Source organism: Galeopterus variegatus, unplaced genomic scaffold (assembly GCF_000696425.1).
Source record: "Galeopterus variegatus unplaced genomic scaffold, G_variegatus-3.0.2 Scaffold933, whole genome shotgun sequence".
NCBI classification, from domain to species: Eukaryota; Metazoa; Chordata; class Mammalia; order Dermoptera; family Cynocephalidae; genus Galeopterus; species Galeopterus variegatus.
This window is the reverse complement of record NW_007727044.1, coordinates 466,167-491,517: the sequence shown is the minus strand read 5'-3', so window position 1 is coordinate 491,517 and position 25,351 is coordinate 466,167. Positions and strand designations below refer to the sequence as shown.

Below are 25,351 nucleotides of genomic sequence, written 5' to 3'. Positions count from 1 at the left end.
AGGTGTCGGTGACGGGCCATAATAATCATATACAGTGTATATTGACAAAATAAAAAAAAAAAAAAAGAAGTATGTTATCATTATCCATTCATATTTTTGTTCCACATTTTTATTTGGGGGCTTCAAGGTACATTTCATGTGTATCTTCATAACTGTCTCAGATCCTAAGTCCCATTAAGAACATAATTGTAAAAATTGACAAAACATTTACTAATAAGCCACTGGGTTCAGGAGGGCAAGGCAGCACATCGGAAATAGAAAAAGGAACTTGTCTTAGGACCACGGTGGGGAGGTGATGGGACAAAAGTGGAGAAATTTCCAGGCTCATTGCTCAGCAGAGATATGCACTTACAGTAAATATTTTTAAAGAAGATAATTATAAATTATGTGGCTACACCCTAGCAACCAAAAAATACTGAGAAACAACCAGAGTGAGAAAGCTGGTTGATATGTACCATCATGGATTGACTATGTCACACAAAAGGGGTGCCTTCTCAAAATGCCGTCATCACATACTTGATGATCTCCTAGTAATTACTAGAAATTTTTACTTAATCGGTGTATATCAAGATTGCAGCTTCTCTGGTTATAAACAGATAAATTGTGGCTGTGTGTGTGTGTGTGTGTGTGTGTGTGTGTGTGTGTGTAGGTACCAATACTAAGATAGAGAGCCTCTTCTTTCTTTGACAGGAAGCAACCCAGCTCCCTCTCTAAAGATAGCATTTCCTTCTTTGGGCCTAACATCCTTCTTTTCTTGCAAGCTAGCATATTCATTTTTCCCTATTTCAAGTGAAGCGCAGATAAAAACATCTTACAAAGGACAGATGGTGCCTCCTAGTGGCTAAGAGCCCAAGTATAGAAGCTGCTAAATTCACTTCAGCCTCAGTAATTGAGGCATTTTTATTCACCGGGTTACAGATACCTACTGAGCCAGGCTCTGTGGAAATTCAATTAACAACCCAGAAGTGTCTCCTACTCCCATTCTTGAAGGAGCTTACAGTCCTTTTTGGGAGTTGAGGAAGGAAAGCTCACTTCCACCAGAAAAATAACAAAGTTAATGATTAGAATGCCATAATAAAATGTCACTAGGTGACATTACAGTGAAAGGACACAGATTAAAATCAGCAAAGGCAAAAGGCACATGGATGAAGTCCAAGAGAACCCAGGTGCAATCTTCCAGATATCTTCTCCCTGAAGAGTCATATAGGGACGCACTTAATTCTCCCAGCAATGATGTGGGACAACATGTGTGAAGGATTGCCAAAAAGGAAGCTTCCCTGATCCCTGGTGTCCAGGGCTTTTATTGGGACCAGTTACATGGGCATGCATCACCTGCAGGACTGACCCTAACTACTCAGTGTCCAGCCTCCCAGTGGTCAAACTGATCAAGGAGTTGGTCAAGATGGCCCTCCTGAAAACAGGTCTTTCTTTGGAATGTGAAGGGCTTGAGTAACCAGTGCCTGCAGAGTTAACCCTTAACTGCACAGATGCTTTTATATTTCTGATCTGAACACTGATTAGGCCTTCAGCTACCAGTTCCTACCAGTTAGCTTTGACATATATTGTCCACAGAGAATTTCCTCAAACTGGCTATTCTTTCCAAACCACTATCCTCACTCTCAGCATGTAAACTAGATTTTTCTTTCACCCAGAAAATTGAAACTATCAGAAGAGAATACCTTTAGCTTCTTGCCACCAAACCATTGAGCCTCCCTGCATCCCCACCCATTCTTTCCTCCTTTCCTCTGATTACCATTGAAAAGGTAAATCTCACGCCACCCTCCAATTCATTCAAGGACTCCTTTTCTCCTCTATCTTTAACTTCTCCCTCTCTTCTGGTACTTCTTTGACCCTTTAACAAAGCTCGTTTTTTGTATTAGTCTGTTTTCTGTCACATAACAGAATACCTGAAACTCAGTAATTTACAAAGAAATTAAATTTATTTCTTACAGTTTTGGAGGCTGGGAAATCCCTGGTCTGGGGGGTGCATCTGGTGAGGGCCTTCTTCTGGGAGTGCACTCTCTACAGGGTCCCATGGTGAAGCAGGGCATCACATGGAAAGAGAATGGCAGGAGCCAGCCAGCTGACCTTCTCACTCGCTCTCCTTATAAAGCCATCAGAACCATGACCCTGATAACTCATTACTCCATGAATGAATTAGTCCATTCACAAGGGCAGTCCTCATGATCCATTCACCTCTCGAAGGCCCCACTTTTCAAATACCATAATTGGATTTCCCACCCTCTTAACACTTACAATGGGGATCAAGTTTCCAATACATGAACTTTTGGGGGAAACATTCGACCCATAGCATCTTTCCTATTTTTAAAACAAAACAAAACAACAACAACAAAACACCTCCCTTAATTTCACATTTCCCTTTGGCTATGGCCTCATCTTTCTTTTCTTCTTGAAAGACTAGTCCACACTCACTGCCTCCATTTTTTTGCTTCCTACCTCCTCCTTGCCCTGTGCAATCAGGCTTCCTTTCCCCAACCCCACTCTCAAGAACCTCATTGAAATTACTCTTACTAAGGATGCTAAGACATCTTGATTATTAAATCCAGTGCGAGCTTTTAGTCCTCACTTTACCTGACCTCTTTGTGGTATGACACATCCTTGGGTTCTGAGATACCAATTTTTCTTATTATCTCTTTGGCTATGATTCAGTTTCCTTTGTGGTTTCCTCTTACTTACCTGTCCCTTAAATCTTATTTTTCTCTAGCAATCTCACAATTCTTTTTGTATCTTTTCTTATATTCTTATCCTAGACAATCTCATCAACCCTAATCTACTCATAAAATGATGATTGCGTCTCTTTTCTGAGTGTCATACCCCAGTATCCAACCAGCCAATGGTCATCTTTACTTGGGAGTCCACATGTCCCAATGGATTTACTTTTCTCCAAACTGACCTGCTTCCCTTATTCCCTGTCTTGGTGAATGAAGCCAGCAACCACTTAATCACCCAGACCAGAAACAAAGTTATCTTTGGTTTCTCCCTATTTCATCTCCCATATCCATTTGGTCTCAACCCCTTCTCTCTTCTGCCTTCCTAATAACATTTAAACACATTTGCTTCCTCTCTGTTCCCTCTGCCAGAGAACCCTAGGCCCCTGTCATACCTTGACTCAATTATCGTCCCAATCTCTTAACTGTATTCTGCTTCTAGAATTGCGCTCCCCAACCTATTCCCCACACTGTGGTCAAGGGTCAGTTTTCTAAAATGCAAATCAAATTGTGTTATTCTGCTGCTTAAACTTCTTTAGTAGTTTGCATAGTCTTTAAGAAAAAGTTAAAACTTCTTAGCAAGGCATATGTTGCCCTCATGATCTGGCCATGGCTATCTTTCCAGTGTCCTATAGACGACCGTGAATACCATCTACTTTTTCCTTCCTTCCTCAACAACACATTTACACTTTGATGGGACTTTCTGGCCTTTGTACCCTTGTAGATGTTGATGCTTCTGAAAAGAACTTCTTTCTTTCTTTCCTCACCTCCCTCCTTTTTGCCTGACAAATTCACGCTCATCCTTCAAGACGGGGATCAAACATTACCTCCTTTGGGAAGCCTTCCCTGATTACCGTCCTTCCACTAGGGTTGGATGACCCCCATGTACTCCCTTAATATCTTGCTCTTTTCTTTATTATAATATTAATTAGGCTATTTACTTATCTATCACTCCAGCTTTTCTCTAAGTTCCTTGAGGGCAAAGACTCTTACTTATGTTCATATTCTCAGCATCTAATGTTGTGCCTGACACACAGTAGATGTTTTCAAAATTTTAAAGTGAGAAAGGTTGGGTTGATTAAACCAGGGGCTCAAAAGACTGTTAATGTGACTACTCAGACAAAAACACTAGTGAACCTTTCAGGTAAAGCCTTTGGGATCAGGAGGGAATGGGGTTGAGAGGAAAGTGCTGTTAACAAAAAGAGGGCCATAGGATCTGCTGAGAAGGGGGAGACTTAATTTTCCAGAGAGAAGGAAAAAATAAAGGAAAAAAAAGGCAATCTGCAGATCAGGAAACACAGGCTTCAGCTGGACCAAAGTCAAGTATTCCGCCTGGGGAAGAAGAGGAAGCTAGTATTTATGCCTCTTAGGATCAGGTTTACATTCGTATTCAGTGAACCTAGAGAAATGCTATGAATATTTATGGAGAAGGCTATACACACATGCAGTGTATGAACATATCACAAAAGTGTGTTATTGTGCAGGCTCCATAGACTGGCCTGGCTGGTTTTGATGTGGCCCCTTTTATCGGAGAAGAATGTACTCAGAGTCTGGTTCTTGTCTAACTGGAGTCATAATGCCCTCAAGAATGAGATGGACAGGGTCGATGACTGGTGCCAGGTGGACTTGGTCAATGTAGAATTCCCAGCTATAGCTGATGTGGCCTTATCTTTTGAGAGTTGCCTTTGCTTAGTTATAGAAAAGAAAACTTCATAACAGTTGGTAAGATTCATACTCACAGGCTGAGAAATATGTGTTTGCCCTTTCCCTTGCTGTGGTCATTTGGTTTTGTTAAACAATTTGAATGTCTCTTTTAACCACAGCGAGTCCATTTTGTCTGTCCTTTCGGGGACAATGCTCAACAGTACACAATGTCCCTTCTGGCACTCTTTTCTATCCCATTTCAAACATTCACAAAGACGGATTAATTACCAACATTAGCCTAGATTCTGTGGGAGATACAAAGATGAAAAAGCAAAGTCCTTACCCTTAAGGAGTTCACAGCCTGTGCTGGAGGTATGGGGACATACCGCTCTTCTTCTATTCCGACAGGCTGCCCACTTCAAGGGGCTATGCTCCCAGTCAGAAGCATCTGCTCCTTCCTCCATTTGACTTGGGTGAGGCTCAAGTGTTTCTACCCTGGGTCCCCAAGGAAACTCTTTGAAAATTATAAAGTTACATTCGAGAAAGAGAAAAGCAGACCCTGGCATCCAGGAGTACCACGAACTAGGTTTTCCTTGATGTTTCTATAGCCGGACAGCTGTAGCAACATATGGCCATGTCTTGTGAGACAAAAGCATGGGGTTAATATCTTCAAAATATACAGAACAATAAACATCAACAAGAAAATAAATTTTAAAAATTGGGCAAAAAAAAAAAAAAGGAAACAATTGTTAAGAGGAGAAATACAAAATGGCTTTATAAGCATTAAAAAATGTTTTACTTCAAATGCATGCAATGATGATGCTGATTCAGTTGGTGGGACCATCATTTCAAATCTGAGTTCAGCTGATCTGTTTCCCCTTTCCTGAAAGTCTCTACACTAAAAGCCTGAGAAACCTTGTATTTGGGGAGGTTTATTCTCTATCACCAAGTTGTGGAGGCGGGGAGCCGGGGGGCGGGATGGAAAGGCCGCACTGAATGGGACTTAGCTACGCCTCAGCTGCCGCAACAGCACATTCCTGCAGTCGACGTGGTCCTCCGAGGGAGCTGCTGAGCCGCTGAGGCCGGCGGGTCCCGGGGGAAGGATATTCTAGCCGGTCACCCACTCGATGGTAGGGCCAGCAGCATCCTGGCCTCTGGGCGCTGCCATGATGGAGGTTCAGGGCCCGAGCTCTAGCGGAGCTAATTCCTCCCGGCAGATGCTGGAAGTGCGGCCGGGGCTCTACCTAGGTGGAGTCGCGTCTGTCGCGGAGCCGGACCAGCTGAGGGAAGCAGGCATCACGGCTGTGCTGACGGTGGACTCGGAGGAGCCCGGCTTCAAGGCAGGGGCTGGGGTCGAGGGTCTCCGGAGCCTCTTCGTACCAGCGCTGGACAAACCCGAGACCGACCTGCTCAGCCATCTGGACCGGTGCGTGGCCTTCATCGGCCAGGCCTGCACCGAGGGCCGTGCGGTGTTGGTGCACTGGTGAGTGGCCAGGTCGACGCAGCTAAGTGCCCCGCCTCGCTTCCAGTCTGCCCCGCATCCCTTTCCTCCGTGGACCCCAGGAGAGGACGAGAAGGTGGTCATAGCAGAAGAACCTCCTCCTACTCCCTCCCTTAGGAGGCATCTGTCCGAGAGAGAGGAGGGGGCTGGAGGCGAGCCCCGATGGCGTGCATAATTTCATCCTGTTTTGGTTGGTTCATTCTGCAGCAAGCGAGTTGGGGGGGGGGTGCGGGGGGGATGTGTCATCAGATATGATAGTCTCGACACCCTAAAGAGTTTACATCTCTGTAGAAGTCAGACATGCATCCCGTTGATTGTATGGGATGTGAGGGGTGTACTAAAAGAGATTAACAAAGGTTAAGGTTATTCAGATTTTAGAGTGAAGAGCAGATTATTTTTAATGTTCTTTGGGATGGAAGGGGGGATGGTCGATGAAGGGAAAAATTGGTCAGGATCTAAAGGATCCCTGGCCCTTGCCTAGGGGAGAGATGGGGTAGGTTACAGTAAAGGCAAAAAGAAAATCTTGGTGAGTATTTGGGAATCCTTAAGTAGTCCTGTTTGGGTGGATTGGAGTGTGATAACTATAGTTTTAATTTATTGAGCACGTACTGTGTTCCCGTGCTTGTTCTAAGTATTTACATTAAGGACGGAAGGTAGTGATAAAATCGAAATAAGTCTGGAACCAGATTTCCAGGACCCTGAATATGAAGAGTAAAGTAGTTTGGATTTGTTCCAAAGCCATTACAAAATTTTTAAAAATTAGCGTAATTATTTTTGACTAGGTAATACATTCACATGGTTCGGAATTCAAAAGAAATAATTCTTTTGTGCATTAGTAGTATTTCAGAGGCAGTGGATTTGAGTAGGAATAGAAATGAAGTAAATCTGAACTTTTCCATTAATAGGAAGCTGGGTTTTGTTTTGTTTTGTTTTGTTTTAATTGTTGCTATTTGCTATTTTATTTTGAAGGTCTCTTTTTCAGTCATGCAGGAGTCAGTCGAAGTGTTGCTATAGTGACTGCTTTTTTGATGAAGACTGACCAACTTACCTTTGAACAAGCCTATGAAAACCTCCAGACTATCAAGCCAGAGGCTAAGTGAGTTCTTTATCGTAGTAATAATTCTGCTTTTGTGATTTGGTTTTATTTAAAGAAAAATAAACTACATATTTCTTTGTCATTACAGGATGAATGAGGGGTTTGAGTGGCAACTGAAATTATACCAGGCAATGGGAAATGAAGTGGATACCTCTAGTGCAATTTATAAGCAATATCGTTTACAAAAGGTTACAGAGAAGTATCCAGGTAAGTAATAATAATTGCTAGTACGTTTTGGACTCTTTTTAGATATCTTTCTCTGACACTGAAGGCATTATCTCACTTTACCAGCAATCTTGTGGGGCAGGTACTATTGTTTCCTCTTGAATCTGTGGATTAGCCAGAAATAATTTATTTAAAGTCACATGGTTTGTAAATGGCAGGGCTAGGATCTGAACTCTGGCAGTGTGTGCCCAGAAGCAAGAGCTTAATCCTAGTTAAACCTCATCCTGGTTTCTCAACACTGGAGTTTGTTTTTGTTTCGTTATGTTTTGTTTAAAATTTCTGAGTTTAGCACATGTTGCCTCAATTTGACATTAACTAAATTATATTTGACAATGCAGCGTTGATTTTAACAAATGGATACATATTAATTATATCATATAGAATTGCAGAATTTACCTCAAGAACTCTTTGCTGTTGACCCAACCACCATTTCACAGGGATTGAAAGATGAAGTTCTCTACAAATGTAGGAAATGCAGGTAAAATATTTTGTATCCTCTGTAGATTTTATCTTGTCTCAGTAGCTGAGAAGTACTTACAATTTTATTTTCTTTTATCTCTGTAGGAATAATTTGTTTAATTGAATAGTACAGAAATTTCTAATTTAAATCTGCTTTCAAAAGTAATATAAATTCTTTTTAAAAAATTATTTTTTTATTCTCTCCACACTAAACATAGGGAATATAAATTCTTAAAAGTAACCAGACTGTAGGGTTTACTGAAAATTTAAGTGGTATAATCAATGTTATATTTTGTCCTCTGAGGAATACTGCACATTTTATTTATTTTTTTGTTCTTTTGGAAGTCATTAATGGTTTTGTTTGTTTGGGCTTGCAGGCGATCCTTATTTCGAAGTTCTAGTATTTTGGATCATAAGGAAGGAAGTGGGCCTATAGCCTTTGCCCATAAGAGAATGACAACACCTTTCATGCTTACCACAGGGAGTCAGGCTCAATGTACATCTTATTTCATTGAACCTGTACAGTGGATGGAGTCCACTTTGTTGGGAGTGATGGACGGCCAGGTGAGAACACATTTTATCTTCTGCAGTTTCATTGTATCACTTATATTTTGTTTCTTTTTGCTCTTTAAGCCATATATATATATATTTTTTTTTAAAGATGACCGGTAAGGGGATCTCAACCCTTGGCTTGGTGTTGTCAGCACCACACTCAGCCAGTGAGCAAACCGGCCATCCCTATATAGGATCCGAACCCGTGGCCTTGGTGTTATCAGCACCGCACTCTACCGAGTGAGCCACAGGCCGGCCTGCCCTTTAAGCCATATTTTAACTAGTGTTTTATTCCATCTTAATTCCTTTCTTTATTTCCTTTTTTTTTTGAAAAGCATTTGTTAGCATTTAATAAAATTCCCTCCATGTGGCTTTAAGCCACCAGGACACAGGCCTTTCCCACACCCTTAATCTTCTCCTCAGCTCTAATGCTGAAGAATTTGGCCTTCATAATGACAGGCACTTTTGGGAGCTTTCCCTTCCGCAGAACTTTGTAGTAGTTCATTTGTACCATGTCAGTGATGGGAACCACTCCAGTCTTGTTTTTGGCAGCATTTCCCCATGTCTGTTCACTGACCAAGGTCCACAGTTTATTAAAGTTTATAGTTGGGCAAAAGCTCTGGTTCTTCTTTAAGTGGTAATGCCTCATACCAGCTTTCCCAAAGTAACCTGGGTGCTAGTTGTCAAAACTGATCCTGTAGTGATGCATGTCACCAGCATTACCCCAGCCTCCCAAGTTCTTCTGGTGCTTGCAGATGTGTCCGTGGCCATGGCTCACATGGCCCCATAGTTTCCAGGTCTTCCCCAGTCTGGATGGCATGCTGGTGGCCGAGACAAAAGAGTAACTCCTTTCTTTCTGAAAATTATATCTTTCCAGTATAGATAAGACTATGAAAAATAAAGTATTTTTTAAAAACAAGCTGATCCACAATAGTGAAGCACTTTAGGTTGAGAGCCGCTGGTCTAAGTTAAATGAATTCCTTTTTAGGCTATTGTTTATATTTTTTCGAATATAAGACTAACATTGTTTATTTTTAAGCTAGTTTGAGTTTTGTAAAAAGTAGAGTAAATCAAAGATTTTAAAATTATGTTTAAAATTTCTTTTTCTTTTTCTCTGTTAGCTATGTCATGTATCTCTTTCTTCCTGTTTTTTCCTGATCTTTTTATTTAGTATGTTTGCTGTGTGAGATTTTTTTTCATTCCTTGTTAAATAATGCAGCTCTTATGAACATCTGGTGACGGTCACATTTCTCCTTTAGGTTTATTTTTTTATTTTTATTTTTTTGTCTTTTTCGTGACTGGTAAGGGGATCGCAACCCTTGGCTTGGTGTTACCCGCACCGCGCTCAGCCAGTGAGCGCACTGGCCATTGCTATATAGGATCCGAACCCATGGCGGGAGCATTGCTACGCTCCCAGCGCCGCACTCTCCCGAGTGCGCCACAGGGTCGGCCCAGGTTTATTTGGTATTAATCTGAAGTATTCTTATAATGTTAATAATGTCTTTGCAAGTTTGTATGATTTGTATAAAAGTTGATATAATGGATATTTTATGAAACCTTTTCATTATATTACCTCGTGAAGAATGCAATAGTTTTATAAAATTGATAGAACAGATTTATTTGCATTTCGTACAAGGATAGTTCAAAAAATTTATGGAAAAGTGGAATTTAAATACAATATGAATTATTCCATGAGTTTTTTGAAGAACCCTCGTACATGAGGAAACTTAGTTTACATTACTTAGTGCCTGTCTTGCCCAGAAAGTGATACCCTATTTTCAAAACCATGTTTTCAGATGCTGCTGCTTTCTTAAAAACAGCTCTATTAAGGTATAATTCACATACCATACAATTCACCCATTTAAAGTGTACAATGGATTTTAGTATATTCACAGACTTTTCTGCAACCTCATCATTCTCGTCATCCCCCAAATAATGTACCCATTAGCAATTGCTTCCCATTCTTAATGGTATTATTTGTAGCACTTAAGAGTTTTTAATTTTAATGAAATCCAATTTATCTATTTTTCTTTTTTGTGGCTTGTGCTTTTGGCTTGCTGCTTTTATTTAACCAGAAAACACAACGCACACATATACACACAGACACGCGCGTGATAAAGACATTTTTGTGAAAAATTCTAAATTACATTTGTGCATACTTTTTTGTATACATATTTGAATTTTTCTATAGAATATATACCTAGAAGTGGAATGCCTGTCTTAAAGACTGTGTACATTTTAAATATTAGTAATATTCCAGCTGACATTTAAAGCGCCCATACAAATTTGCGTTTTACTAACAGTGAATGCGTGTACCCATTTCCCCATACCCTTGGCATGGTAGATACTATAAAACTGGTAAAGTTTTGTCAATCTATCAGTCTGTGGGGTGAAAAATGTTAACCCTAAAATATTTAATTTGAATTTTCATGACTATTACTGAAGACCATCATCTTTATTTATTTCCCGGCCATTTATAGTTTCTTTTTCTGTAAATTGCTTTCACATCCTTGGCCAATTTTTCTATGAATTTTGTATTTTTCTTATTGATTTGTAGGAGCTATTTATATATTCCAGATGTTAATGCTTCATCTAGTATATTGAAAATATTTTCTCCAGTCTGTTGCTTATCTCAAATTTGTGGTATTTTTTTTGTCATATTAAAATTTAAGATATTTAAATAATCAAATCTGTTAGATCTTTCACTTACAGTTTCTGAGTTTTATGTCCAGATTTTCTGTAGTTCTAAATTAAAAATAAAAATCCCTACCTTATACCATGCACAAATTAAAGAGCTAAACATAAATTATTCTATAACTATATCAGAAGAAAATGCTATTGACTTGTTAAGCTTTATTGGGTTTATCTCTTTTACTGGAATATGTTTGTTTTTTAATAGCCAGAAACCTGACTTATATGCTGTCAATATTAGTGATAGAACATAAGAATCCTAATATGCCTTTCTGTCCTTTAGCCACAATGATTTTAGTTTGAAATCTTGAATTGCAAACTGATTTAAAAGCCATATATGTATGCCACATTCATAAAACCTTCCTTAATTGAGATTCAGGCTTCATTTCACCTTTCTCCCCTCAAGCTAGAATTCATCTGTTCCTCCTCTAAATTCCCTGAGTACAACATGCCTCGTATGCAATAAATGTAGACCATCTATACACTAAATTTTTAGTGCATCTTATCTGGCTAATTAGGTTATAAACTCCTTGAAGGTAGGAGCCATGTCTTACCTGTTTTTATATCCTTTATTACCAAAGATAATTATTTGTTTGATATAAAAATGAATGAAGTAACATGTTTGATTTATTTCAGCTTCTTTGCCCAAAATGCAGTGCCAAGTTGGGTTCCTTCAATTGGTATGGTGAACAGTGCTCGTGTGGTAGATGGATAACACCTGCTTTTCAAATACATAAGAATAGAGTGGATGAAATGAAAGTGCTGCCAGTTTTGGGATCACAAACAAGAAAAATATGAACTTGTGCCATTTGATAGATTGAAAAGAAACTTGCTGATAGAATATGCTACCGTTGTTTACTATCATTCAAGGCAGATTGTCTGGTTTTTAGGCCATCAACATTTCATTTGAAATGTGAGAATATAAAACCACTTGATGTATCATGGAAACTATGCTTTGTTAGCTTATTACATGGTATAAGGATACAGGCAGTCGAAGCTTTTTAATCATGTTAAATTTATTTTATTTGATATTAAATCTTCTACAACCCTGATACTTTCTTTGTTTCATATATATTTTTTAAGTTCTCATTTTTTGGAATGTTAGTTATGTGATCTTAAGGCCTGGATGGACAAAAATTATGTACAAAAATTTGAAACTGTTATGTTTAGGTAGGTATTCTTTTATTTCCAGAAATGTAAAGCAGATCTGTTTGGACATATTTTGAAATTTATTTCTCTTTCTCTCTTTTAAGGAATATTAGTAAGCCTACATTATGTCTGTATTTTTTTTGAAATAAAAAAAGAAAGGTCATTAGTAAAACACTGATTAAATGGTGGTTTTCCTATTACTGTTCAGGAATCCCAGTTATCTACAGTTTTAGATACGTGTGTTTGAGATACCTCTTGAAGTAATGTACACAAAGAAATGTATTAATGTTAGGCGTATTTCTAATGATGAAGAAAACAAATTTGGAATTACGTATTTATCAGTTGCTTTTTTAGCCCAGTATGTTTGAGTATTGGAAAAGGTAGTATGTCTAGATTAGCTTTTAACCAGATCTCTAGAAACTAGAATTTATTTACTCAAACTAGAATATATTTTACTCATTATTAATAGTTCGAATTGGATCTAATTAGATATTTGAACATTTAGATGAAATCAGAATTAGCTAATAGAGAGAAATATACTCCGTATTCTTAAGACAGTTTGAATATTTACACATGAGTGTCTGTGTATAATAAACACCAAAATGGGGGTAATTTTAAAATGCAAAAAAAAGTGAATAATGATCCTTTTTAAAAATGCCTCGCTTAATTTTTAAAATATGTAGGAGTCTTATGGATTATTCTTGAGAAAAAATCTTCCATTTCTGTCTCAGCTTTCACAAGATCTGTTCACTTTTTTTGCTTCATGCTATTATCCTCTAGAAAGCTTTTTAAAGACAGTTTGAGCTGTATGAAATTGCCCCTTTTGTAGGTAAAAGTAGTTGAATATCTGTAGTTCGTATGGCTCAAGTTAATGCCTATCCATCATGTAACATATAGCACAGAGAGAATTACACAAATTTTATTTGAATTTACAGTCATTAATTCAGTAAATATTTACTGACAATTTATTATGTGCACATTTACCAGGTAAAGCCCCTGCTTTCTTGCAACTTATATTCTAGGTAGGATTGATAGAATACCTTTTTTGAAAGATAATTGGTATTTGCCAGTGAAGAATGATTTTGGGAAACTTATCGCTTCTTTATATAAATTTTGAAATTGTGTGAAATACTGAGCAAAATTTTCAGTCTTTTAATGTTTTACTTTTGGTGGGGACGGACATAGAAAATCTTTTGTATCTTTCTTTAAAAAAAATAGAGCCCTTTATTTTTAATATTTCATTTAGGACATTTGGGTTTACACATTTGTTGAAATAATAGTATTAACCTTTTTTTCAGAGGTGGCGTGGTGCAGTGAAAACTACTGAAGTAGAAGTCAGTGTTCTCTAATAATTCTGTCTCTGCTGATCACCATCTTCTTGAAAGTGAGCAGGTCTTTTGAAAATTGTGGGTTTTCTCCTTTACAAAATGAGATTAATAAATGCTCTGCCTTTCTGACAGAGTTGTTTTAAAGATATTTACATTAGCTTTACTTTTTTATATAAAATGGAGATAATAGTATTTACATCTGGGTCATTATGAAGATTTTTGTGATAAGTAAGGAACTTAGTATAATGTTAGCTAATAGTAGTCAACATTTTTCCTTAAAATAGCTGCAATTTATTGAGCACATACCATGTGCCAGTCACTCTGCTAAGTACTTAATGTGTATTGTCTAATTTAAATTTCGCGACAAATTTCCTATTCTCATTTTACAAGTGAAATTGAGGCTTAGATTAAGTCATTTCCTTAAAGTTACATTGCTCGAAAAATGGTTGAATCTAGAGTAGTATCAAGACTTGGCTGACTCCAAAATCTGAGCTTTTAACCTATATATTCTAACATTTGGATTCACTGTTCGGGGTGATACATGCCTTTAAGATGTCATACTGAAAATACTGATCAAATTGTAAAAACTAATAGTGCTAGTGAAATGCAATTTTAACTAAGTTGTAAATTCACTAGTCAGGCTCTCCACCAACATTTGGTGGGTTCTGACCTGTGAAAGAGTACAAATTGAGGCCCACATACAATTTACCTTAACATTTAAAAGTTATAAATCAAGCTACATAACTGTTAAGTAAAATGGCTTATTCTCTCAGCATGATAAATATACCTTTATAATGACCTGGAAGGGCAGTTTGAATTTAGAATTCTCTGATTTTATAGTTCCATGACAAAACACAGCAGTGCAGGGAGAGTTGGCCCCTGACCCACTGGCTACCTTCTTTCTCTCTCCACCCCTTGATTTGTTCTGCATCATGAGGAGCCTGGTACATGTAAATATATATGGACTCTTCACCTCACATGTCTAAGCTCTTTCTGTACCACTAGTATACACTTTGCTTAGTTCACCCTTAGTATGTCAGAGGTCTCTGCAAGCCCTAGAAGCAGCTATTTGGGAGTTAGAAGCATGTCTAGAAGGGGGCATGTGTTCTAACTGGGTATATCACCTTGGCACCATAAGTTCTTATGCTGTGAAAAGAGAGTCTGAGGTCAAAGTCCTCTAAAGTGTGGGTCCAGGGCAGGGGCTCCTCTTGCCTAGATCTAAAGGTAGTATTGTCTCTAAACATAAAGTTCTTTTTCAAATTTCATTTCTATTCCCAGGGTTTAAGTTGAAAGCCAGTGAGGAATAGAGTCAAGAAAAAGGATTCAATAACATTGAACACATCACTGGAGAAAAAAAAAAAAGCCTGGTAACTAGAATGGAAGGAAGCTTACTTAATCAGTGTGTATGAAAAATCTAGAGAGAAAAATACCATTTAGTAGTAAAACTTTTAAAACATTCACATTAAAGTTGGGAGTAAGTTAAAAGATGCCTACTCTTGTCCCTACCTTCAATATTGTACTGGAGGTCCTAGCCATTTCAATAAAAACAAAGGTGGGGGGTGGGAGGAAGAAGCGTTAAGATTTAGAAAAAAATCTGAATTCACTGATAGATCTTGACGTCTCTAAAGGTGGGATATATATATGCCTCCTAATATGATGCAAGGAAATACCTATGAAGTATTCTTGCAAAAGCAAGCAAAACTAAAAACAAACAAAAAAACGAAAGCAAAAGCTATCCAACCAATCCTGTAGATGTAACTGGCAGTTTAAGGAACAAATCAAGCATCACCGTGAAGGTACAATCAGAAGAATCACAAAGTGGGAAATTCTACAGGACAGATGACTCAGATTATTCAACAAATGGCATGGGGAGAAGAAAGGGAGAGGGAACTGCCATATGAATCCAGTGCAATGTGAGGATCCTGTTTGCATCCTGATTTAAACCAACTGTAGAAAGGCCTTTTTGAGATAAAATTGAACATGATACAGGTATTAGATGATATCAAGGAATTATTAATTTTGGGGGGTATAATATGGTACCTTTAAAAAAAAGAAAAACATAAGAAAAGGCCTTGTCCCCTAGAGATACATACTGAAGTATTTATGGTGAAATAATATGATATCTGGAATTTGCTCTAAAATACTCCAGGCAAAAAACAAGTGAAAAGAAAAATAAAAGTGTGTGGGAAGACAGGATAGATAAAACAAGAATGGCAAATTGTTGAAACTGGATGCTAGGAACGAGGGGATTCATTATACTGCCGTCTTGTGCTTGTTTGAAAATTTCCATGTTAAAGGTTTATTTTTAATATTAAATATTAAGTAAATGTTAAAATGTTAGTGTTTGCATAATGTAAATATTTCTAAATGGAAAACCCTAAAGAACTTACAGACAAAATACAAGAATAACAGAATTTGGCAAGGTTTTTGGATACAAAATTGCTGTACAAAAATAGTGTTACTATACCCCAATAATAACCAAATAGTAAAAAAGAAGATGCAAAAAACAAAACTATAAAACTATGAAAAGAAAATTTAAAAGAAAACCTTAATGTCCTCTGGAGAGGGAAGAATTTCCTAAGTACGATGCAAGTAACGTAGATCATAAACCAAAGTGATAAATTTGAGTATATTGAAATTAAAACCTAGAGGACAAAGACAAGTGCCAACCCGTGAGAAGGTATTCACAGCATATACAATTATAACAGTTAAATGAATAGAATAGGCTATGTAAAGATGTACACATCATTGACAGAAAGAAAACTTAATAGCAAACTTCATAAATGATAAGAATGGGCAGTTCGCAGAAAAGGAAATAAGGTTTAATAAACATGAAAGAATGCACTACTTCTTAAATTGTCAGGGAAGTGTAAATTATAGTCACACTCTTCACAGTGGCAAAAATTGTAAAAGTCTGACCATGAGCTACTGTTGGTGAGAATGTGGTGCAAAGATAACTCATCATTGCTGGCAAGGGTGTAAATTGGTATAATATGGCAAGTAGTCATATTGCTACTGTGTGATCCACCATACATGTTAAAGACATTCTTGCATATATGCACAAGGAGACCCATATAAATATATATTTTGTGTAACAGTAAACAATTGAAACAATCCAAATGTCCATCATTAGGGAAATTGAAATGTATTCAGGGAAATACAATATAACAAAACATGGATAGATTCTCAAAAAGTAACATCAAATGAGAAAAGTGATTTGGAGAACATTAGAGTGTGATACTTTTATGTAAATTTTAAAAAATTCATGACAGTAAATGTATCTATAAACACATTTAAACGCGGTAAAAGTAAAAATAATTTAAACACATATAAACACATTTAAACGCGGTAAAAGTAAAAATAAAGATGGGCTACAATGATTCTCATAAAATTCATGATAAAAGTTGCTTACTTGGAGAGAGGGAAACGAAGCAGGGGAAAAGAAGAGTTTATCTGTAATGTTTAATTTCTTGTATTATGAAAAACCCTGAGACAAAAGTGAATTTTTTTTTTTTTTTTGGCTGCTGGCTGGTATGGGGATCTGAACACACTACCTTGATGATGAAAAATATTCATGTTAATTCTTGGTGATAGGTGCACAAATGTTTCATAATTACCTGCACTTTTTGAATAAAAAATAAAATAATTTGAAAATTAAAAAAATGAAAAGTTGCTGAAATTCAGTCGTGGTCATTTTCTTAAAAGGCTAAGGTGTTTGATAGATACAGAATAGAGGATTCATTGATTTTATTTTAGTTCTTATGTCAATTTTTGAGTTTGCAGTTAGGTGAGAATAAAAGTATTATAAATTTCACCTTCAATGAAAGCTTCATAGTTATCCGATGACAAAAGGAATCACATTTATTGTAAGGGTATTTCACGATTTTTTTCTTGGTTTGGGTTCCGGAGCTATTTTGTATTATGTAATATGTAGTAATATCCAGACACGAGGAGTTTGGAGGATTCTGGGAAGCATTTCTGTTTGTTTAGTAACCATGGGAAAGATTCCACGTGGTCCTAGAGGGATACGTGTTCTTATGGTAGAGTATATAAATATCCATTGGCTGCTGGAAATTTTTTAAAAATGAAAAATTCTATCAAGTAGCGTTCTTGAAACTACTTTATCATATTCAGTTCGCATTTTCAGTTGGAGTTTGCCATGTGTGTGAATTTCTTTTAAATAAAATCCGCAACTTAAATTTTAGTAACACAAGATTGGGAACTTAGGTTATCGTAGGTTTTAGGGTAGTGTAGTAAGTACTATGCTTTAGAAATTAATCTTCAGGAAGTAAGTTTGGGTATGGGGAGTTTATCTTTCACATTTGCTTCGCTTAAATTTGTTTAAATAAAAGTAGGCTTTCTAGAAGTCTGATTCACAGTAACACTTACCTCAGATACTATGCCAGTAAGAGGAAGTTCTAACTAATGTGGAAAAATAGTTGTGTTTTTCTTTCATTCAGTTGTGCTACGGAGAATTTTAACATTGATAGAGAATTATTCGTAAAAATTAAGCCAAATTTACTCTGTCCCTAATTTTGTTCTGAGACATCTACATTGTCGTATTGAAAAGGATAATCGGAATAAACCAGTATGTTTAGAAAGGGGTTTCACTTTTCATTTTTAATATTATCAATAAATTTTGTTTAACCGAAGCGGCGTGTTTTTCGTTTTTTCCTTAAAACAGCAGGACAGAAAATGCCGAAAACTCCAAAAGCGAAATATTTACTCAAAGATGTGCTTAAATTAGCCTAGCTGCTGACGTTCTCCTGGCTTGCGCAAGTCCCTCGTGCGGTAGAAACAGTTTGTCTTCATTCGGCCACCGTCTTGTCGGCGTTACCGTGAATTTTGTCCGCCTGCCGACGCCGTCCCGGTTATTAGTCACCGAGTTCCAGGGTGGAGGAACTTGTGTTTTGGGGAAGCCGGCTAGTGCTGCCGGCACCATGGAGTCACGTTTTAGCCCGGTACTTTCACACAGGCCGAATGAAGATTGGGGTGAGTGGGATCTGAGATGTACCAGGGGTGGTTTGGGTTCGCGTTTACGGGTTTCTTCCTCCCTACTTCTGCCCACTCGTAGTGACAAGTGTGGGCCAACCCTGCCCAGAGAGCGAGGCCACTCGTCGCTCCTGTCCGTGGTCTTGGAGTGTCTAGCAGAACCATTTGGCTTCTGTCCTGGCCACAGAGAGAGTAAAATGTTGCCTAACTGGAATTATTATCGTTTTTTCACTGTTCCGTCGGGGAAGTACCAGGTGATCTTTTTTGTGGGGCGAAAATTCGACGTCGTTAGAAAGCACAGTGCAGAGGGCCGGCCCGTGGCTCACTCGGGAGAGTGCGGTGCTGATGACACCAAGGCCGCGGGTTCGGGTCCCTTTATAGGGATGGCCGGTTAGCTCACTTGGGAGAGCGTGGTGCTGACAGCATCAAGTCAAGGGTTAAGATCCCCTTACTAGTCATCTTTCAAAAAAGAAAGCAAGCACAGAGCAGGATGGTTGTCACAGCTGAAAAGGCTGCAAGCTATTTTCTGTGGGATATGAGCAGCGATGGCAGTGGAGTGTGTTTATACTTGTGCGTGTGTGTGTTTGGCGTGTATGAGAGAATGTGGATGTATAATAATAACAACAACAATATCCTCATCTCGCAGCTTTCACTTTTGGTTTAAGGCTGACGTCCATGTTGTCAGAGGCAAAGCACCCAAGCACCTGACTTGGGGTCCCTGATTACCTAGACCTAACACTTGTAAACTGATGTAATTCTGATTGCTCTCAGACACAGCTCTGAATTTTCTTGTTATGGATATATTGTTTGGTTGGTTTTGGTGGTCAGGAAGGATGGAATGGAGTGTGGTGGAGAGTGTAGAAGCTCTGACATCGAAGTGTTTAGGGGAAACGGTTATTCCCCTCTTGATTACAAAACGTCATACTAAACCTGTTCTTGGGTTCCAGGGGGGAACCCAGACGGATGTCTATCTTTCTCTGTTGGACTGGCATTTTCAGAAGAATGAATCGAATCTCAACTCCATTTGTTGAACTGAAGTCCTCATTTAATTTTCCAAGGGAAGACGTTCTCTAAAATTATATTTTATTAGAGATTTATTTCAACCCTTGGGTAGATTTTCTAAGAGTTGCTGGAAAAGTTTTAGACTATTCTGTGCATTTTCCCAAGTCATATATTAATAATAATAATTACCCCCCCCCCCTTTTTAGCACTTTATTTGTTTCAGGTCTCCCGCTAAGCTCTTTACATGCATTATTTTATTTAATTCTTCCAGTAGTCCAACGAGGTGCTGTTATTTTACAGATGAGGAAACTGAGACTGAGGGGTAATTTGTGCTCAGAGTCTTAAAGCTAGTGAGTGGCAGAAGCAGATTCATCTACCGTCCAGAGCCTGTGCCACTAGAGTCTCATTCTATAATGCTTTCCTAAATTATTTCTACAGATTTGATTCTTCCTAGGATACCTCGGTTATTAACAAATTTATTTCAGTATATCGGGTAGTTACGATTCGTTTTCTCAGCTTGTCAACTGCTTTATTTTCATGATAACTCTAACTATGGGGCACTTCCTGATAGCATTTTTTTTTTTTTTGTCTTCGTGTCCGGCAACGGACCGCAACCCTCAGTGTTGTGCCCGTACCGGACCGGGACCGGTAACGGGATCGCAACCCTCGGTGCTGCGCCCGCCCCTCACTCAGCCAGTGAGCGGAACCGGTCTGTATGTGGGATCCGAACCCTCGGAGGGAGCGCGGCCGCGCTCCCAAGCGGCGCACTGTAGCAGTGCGCCACCTGGCTGACCCGTGATAGCATTATTATATTTTGTCTTCTGATACCCAGGCTGCATTTTCGTGACTAATCTGATCACGTGACTCCTAGTCTTAATGTTCTTTAACAGAGTATTCAGTTCTTTATAGTTGGTTAACTGACTCACCTCTCTCAGATATCCTGCTCTGCCTGTTCGTGAATGTGACCATTTCTCATTGTTTTCCAGTTTTCCTTTTTTGAACTGTTAACGTCTTCTCTTAGTTGAACACTTAATTGTGATTCCTTAGGTGTTCAGTAAGTAGGACAGATTTTGCAGGCACTAGAGTGAAACACTACTGTCTGCTAGTGTTTCTTAGTAAAATATGGATTCTTTCTCTGGAAGTTGCTGTTTCGGGTGTTCAAGTACTTTACTGATTTATTTGATTTTTTTTAATATTAAAAATTATCCAGTTAAATTTTAAAAATCAGATTATGTCATCAGTACTTCTTGTGACTCTAACTTTAAATAATTTTGTGGAAAAATTGAGTTAAAAGTTAACGCAAATCTTTCCATGAACATTTTGAAGACCCCTCAGATGCAAAGCTGCTATAAACATTTGTGTGCAGGTGTTTGTGTTGCCATACTTTTGAAATTATTTGGTTAAATAACGGAGGACCACAATTGCTGGATCGTATGGTTGGAGTATGTTTTGTTTTGTTTTGTAAGAAACTGCCAAACTGTCTTCCAAAGTGGCTGTACCATTTTGCATTCCCACTAGGAGTGAATGAGCATTCCTGTTGCTCCACATCCTTGCTAGCATTTGGTGTTGCCAGTGTTTTGGATTTTAGACATTCTGATAGGTGTATAGTGGTATCTCGTTGTTTTAATTTGCAATTTCCTGATGACATGTGATGTTGAGCATCTTTTCATATGCTTATTTGCCATCTGTATATTTTCCTCTCCTATCATCTTCGCACCTCTCCCTTTTCCTCTCTCTTGCTTGTGTATGTGCAAACGCCACTTTTTTTTCCTGCACGTAAGATGTATGTATCAAGTTCAGAAGCTTCCGTCTGCCACTGTGGTTTCTTTTATATCTTCAGTCTCTTCTGTGAAGATTCTCTTTGCCTTCTCACACTAACCAAAACCTGGCACTCCCCTGATGACACTGCTTTCCCTAAAGCCCTGGTGAGTGGTGACTATTTTCATTTTTTTTTTAACCTCGTGCCTCTGGAGGTGGGATAGGTGTCTTTCTTGTCCTTCACTGCTATTTCCAGATCATTTTCCTTTCCTCCTCCCTAAAATTATCTAGATTTAAATCTCATTTTGTCATAATATACCATTTTCTACCTCTCCCTATTGCAGTCATCTGCCGACTCCTGGGTCACTCTCACTTCTTGAAAAATTTTAGTTACTAGCTTGCTGTCACTTTCTCCAACATTACATTCATCATGATTTGTGGATGATTTCAGTATCCTTAGAGAAGATCCTTCAAACACTCTGATCTCATTTCCTGGACCTCCACTCCACCAGTGATCCTGCCTTTCACCCTGTCTTGGCCATTTACTCCCCTGATTATAAGCCTCAGTCTTGTCTTTACCAATAACATAATCTCACTTTCAGACCTCCACTCTGACCACCCTATCTTGTCATACCAGTTCACTTCCTTTAGTATTCCAACTCCAACAGTCCTTCAACCCCCCTGAGATTTTTCCATCTTTTCATTGTCCCTCACTCCTTTCATGCCATCACTTCCCCCTTACTCAGTTTAAATACTATGGACAATCATGGTAACCATTCCCTTTCTTACACCCTTAATATCCTTGTCTGTCTCTTGTTTTGTAAGTCTCTTTTGAATAAATCACAACCTTAGTTAAATCCAACTGTGCCTGCTCCATGCCTGCACTAGTATAGCTGAATGTGGCTAGGAAAAAAAAAATTCAACCATGCTGGCTGGTCTCACTTTAAATTTATGACATTAACTTGATGTAAGCCTTTAAGTGTTGCCAGGCAGTTCATATTTCCATGGTCCTCTCACTCTCCCACTCTGATGATTGTTTTATAAAGTTTCTTCTCTCTTCAAACTTCCAACACTTCCTCTCCCATCCTTTGAATCAGAAGAGAACTTCCACAACCTACCATTACCTCATCTACTTACCTACCAGCATATTTCCCTTTTCTTTTGTTGCTAAGAATGAATGGCCTCTTCCTCCTAGATAGAGCTGATCCTTCCACATGTGCTTTAGATCTCTACTCCTTTATTCAAGAATATTGCTTGTCTGAGTCCATTTTCTGTTGCTTATAATAGAACACCTAAAATGGGTAATTTATAAAGAAACAAAATTTATTTCTTACAGTTCTGGAGGCTGGAAAGTCCAAGGTTGAGGGACTGCTTCTGGTGAGGGCCTTTTTCCTGGTGGGGACTCTCTGCAGTGTCCTGAAGTGGCACAGGGCATCACATGGCAAGGGTGCTAAGCATGCTAGCCCAGATCTCTCTTCCTTTTCTTAAAAAGTCACCAGTCCACTTCTAAGATAACTTATTAATCCATTCTTGAGAGCAGAGCCCTCATGACTCAATTACCTCTTAGAGGCCCTACCTCTCAATACTTCCACATTGGGGATTAAATTTCAACAAATGAGTTTTGGAGGGGACAAACGTTCAAACCATAGCATTGCTTAAGCTATTCTTCTGTTCCCTGCACCATCATTTTCCCATTTTCTCCTCTCTACTAGATCATCTCTGTCAGTAAACAAACATGTAGTTACTTCATCTATCTAGAGAAAAAAAAAGGAAAAAAAAAGAAAAGGAAAAAATATCCCCAAACCTTCTTTAGGTATTACTTCCCCTTTCACTGCCACCACATTTCACTTCTTTATTTTACAGCAGAATTCCTTAAAGAAAAAAAAAATGTCCATGTTCACCGACTCCAGTTTCTCTTCTCTCATTGCCTCTTGAACCCACTCTAGCCAGGCTCCACCAAAACTGCTCTTTCTAAGGTCACCTCTGATTTCCATGTTGCTAAATCTAGAGGCCATTTCTCATCTTACTAAACTTGGAAGGAGTGAAGGAATAAATAAATGGTCAAGGTGGAGGTCAGGTGGGAAAGCTTGCTGAGCAAACTAAAAATAATAGCTACCATAGTTTACTACTGTTGAGGGAAATGTAAATATTAGTAGTGTGGGGTTGATGAAAAGCATATAGGAGGAGGCAATATGTTTTAGAAGTACTATAGAGGTAACCAGTGCCACCAGTTTCTTATGGATTCTTCTGGAATATTTTATAAATATGCAAGTATATTCATCAACCCACCCTCAGGTTTTTTTTAACCACAGAAAAGTTGAAAGATCAGTGCATTGATAACCTATATTTCCCTTATCTAGATTTACCCACTGTTAACATCCTGCCACACTTGTTTTCTTTCTCTGTATTGCCCATACTTCCTCCTCTTTTACCATCTGAAAGTGGGCTGCATATAATATGAAACTCCTAAACACTTCATCATGCATTTCCTAAGAACAGGAAATACTTATTTTTTAAAAGCATGGATTCATACTAACCTACAGTTCAAAGCCAGCACCACAGCGTTCTTTTTCACCTTCTTGTGTGTTATACTTGTGTTCCTCTTCTCCCATCATGAGAATCCTGATTCCCAATACATCCTTTATTTTTATAGGCTCACGTTAGCTGCTTTGTTGAAAATAGACTGAAAGAGGGGCAAAGGCAGAAGCAGGGAGAGTATTTGCAGGCTCCATGAGTTATAATGGTGGCAGTGGAGGCAATGGGAAGTGGTTGGATTATGGATACACACACATACACATATGAGCATACACACATATGTATATACTCACATATATTTTTTATTTTGAAATATAGTCATTTCTTGGTATCCATTGGGGTTTGGTTCTAGGACCTTCCACAGATACCAAAATCCACAAATGCTCAAGTCCCTGATATAAGATGGGGTAATATTTGCATATAACTTATGCAATCCTCCCTTATACTTTAAATTACCTCTAGATTACTTATAATATCTAATACCATATAAGTAGTTGCTTTACTGTATTGTTTAGGGAATAATGACAAGAAAAACAAGTCTGTACACGTTCAGTAAGACACAATTTTTTTTTTTAGAATATTTTGGATCTGCAGTTGGTTGAATCCGTGGATGCAGAACTCACGGATATGGAAGGCTGACTGTAGTTTCAAACCCACAGATATGGAGAGTTGACTGTAGTTTCAAACCTACAGAAAAGTTGTAAGAACAGTACAAAGAACTCTTGCATGCTCTTCACACACATTCCTCAGTTGTTAAATGTTACTGCATTTGCCGATTTCTCTCTCTTTCTTTCTTAAGAGAGAGGGATGTGTTGACCCATCACCCTTAAATACTACAGTGTCTTAACCTCCCACCCCCAAACCCCTCAAAACAGGGGTACTTTCTTATACTACTACCGTACACTCCTTAGCCTTTTCCTATCCTTGACAGTTTTAAAGAGTACAGATCTATTCTACAACGTGATCCTAAACTTGGGTCTGTCCACTGTTTCCTCATGACCAGACTCAGGCTGTGGCAGAAATGCCAGTGAAATGATGCTGTGCTCTTCATGCATCACTCTCAGAGGCACACAGTGTTGACCCATCCCAAAGTGATGTTCACCTCGATCACATGGTCAAGTTGGTATCTTCCAGTTTTCTCTACTATAAAATCACTATTTCCTTTTTGGTATTTTATTATTGTTTTGAAGGAGGTAATGTGACATGACAACAATATCCTGTTCTTTTTTTTTTTTTTTTTTTTTCCTTTTTATCTTTTTTCGTGACCGGCAACGGATCGCAACCCTCAGTGTCGCGCCCGTACCGGACCGGGACCGGCAATGGAATCGCAACCCTCGGTGTTGCTCCCGCACCTCGCTCAGCCAGTGAGCGGCTGGTCTGTATGTGGGATCCGAACCCTCAGCGGGAGCACTGCCGCGCTTCCCAAGCGGCGCACTGTAGCAGTGCGCCACCGGGCCGGCCCAATATCCTGTTCTTATTAAACCTCCACCCACCAGACCTATCTTCATTAATAATGCCAGTCTTTGTCAACTACCATTGTAATGATTGCCAAGTGGTAATTATCTATCTCTATTATTCTGTCTACATTTATTAATTGACATTGTGTTGTAAGAAAGAGTGAGCTTGCTTTTCCTTCCTTCCTTCCTTCCTTCCTTCCTTCCTTCCTTCCTTCCTTCCTTCCTTCCTTCCT

General features: G+C 38.5%; 2 protein-coding genes and 1 pseudogene across 2 annotated transcripts in view; 2 read left to right on the top strand and 1 right to left on the bottom strand.

The window, feature by feature from the left end:
• The first annotated feature begins 5,226 nt into the window (after positions 1–5,226).
• Positions 5,227–12,224, top strand: DUSP12 (dual specificity phosphatase 12). Its single transcript, XM_008573561.1, has 6 exons — positions 5,227–5,856; positions 6,857–6,970; positions 7,059–7,177; positions 7,577–7,673; positions 8,032–8,218; positions 11,534–12,224. The coding sequence occupies exons 1-6, from the start codon at positions 5,501–5,503 to the stop codon at positions 11,693–11,695; spliced, it is 1,035 nt and encodes a 344-aa protein (XP_008571783.1). The 5' UTR covers positions 5,227–5,500; the 3' UTR covers positions 11,696–12,224.
• Positions 8,580–9,026, bottom strand: LOC103591150 (annotated as a pseudogene).
• Positions 12,225–18,223: 5,999 nt separating the features above from the next.
• The window catches only part of ATF6 (activating transcription factor 6), a 204,719-nt gene continuing 197,591 nt past the window's right edge, over positions 18,224–25,351 (top strand). The window contains exon 1 of the mRNA XM_008573560.1: positions 18,224–18,366. Coding sequence (XP_008571782.1) covers positions 18,315–18,366 — 52 coding nt within the window. The 5' untranslated portion in view covers positions 18,224–18,314. The remainder of the gene's footprint in view (positions 18,367–25,351) is intronic.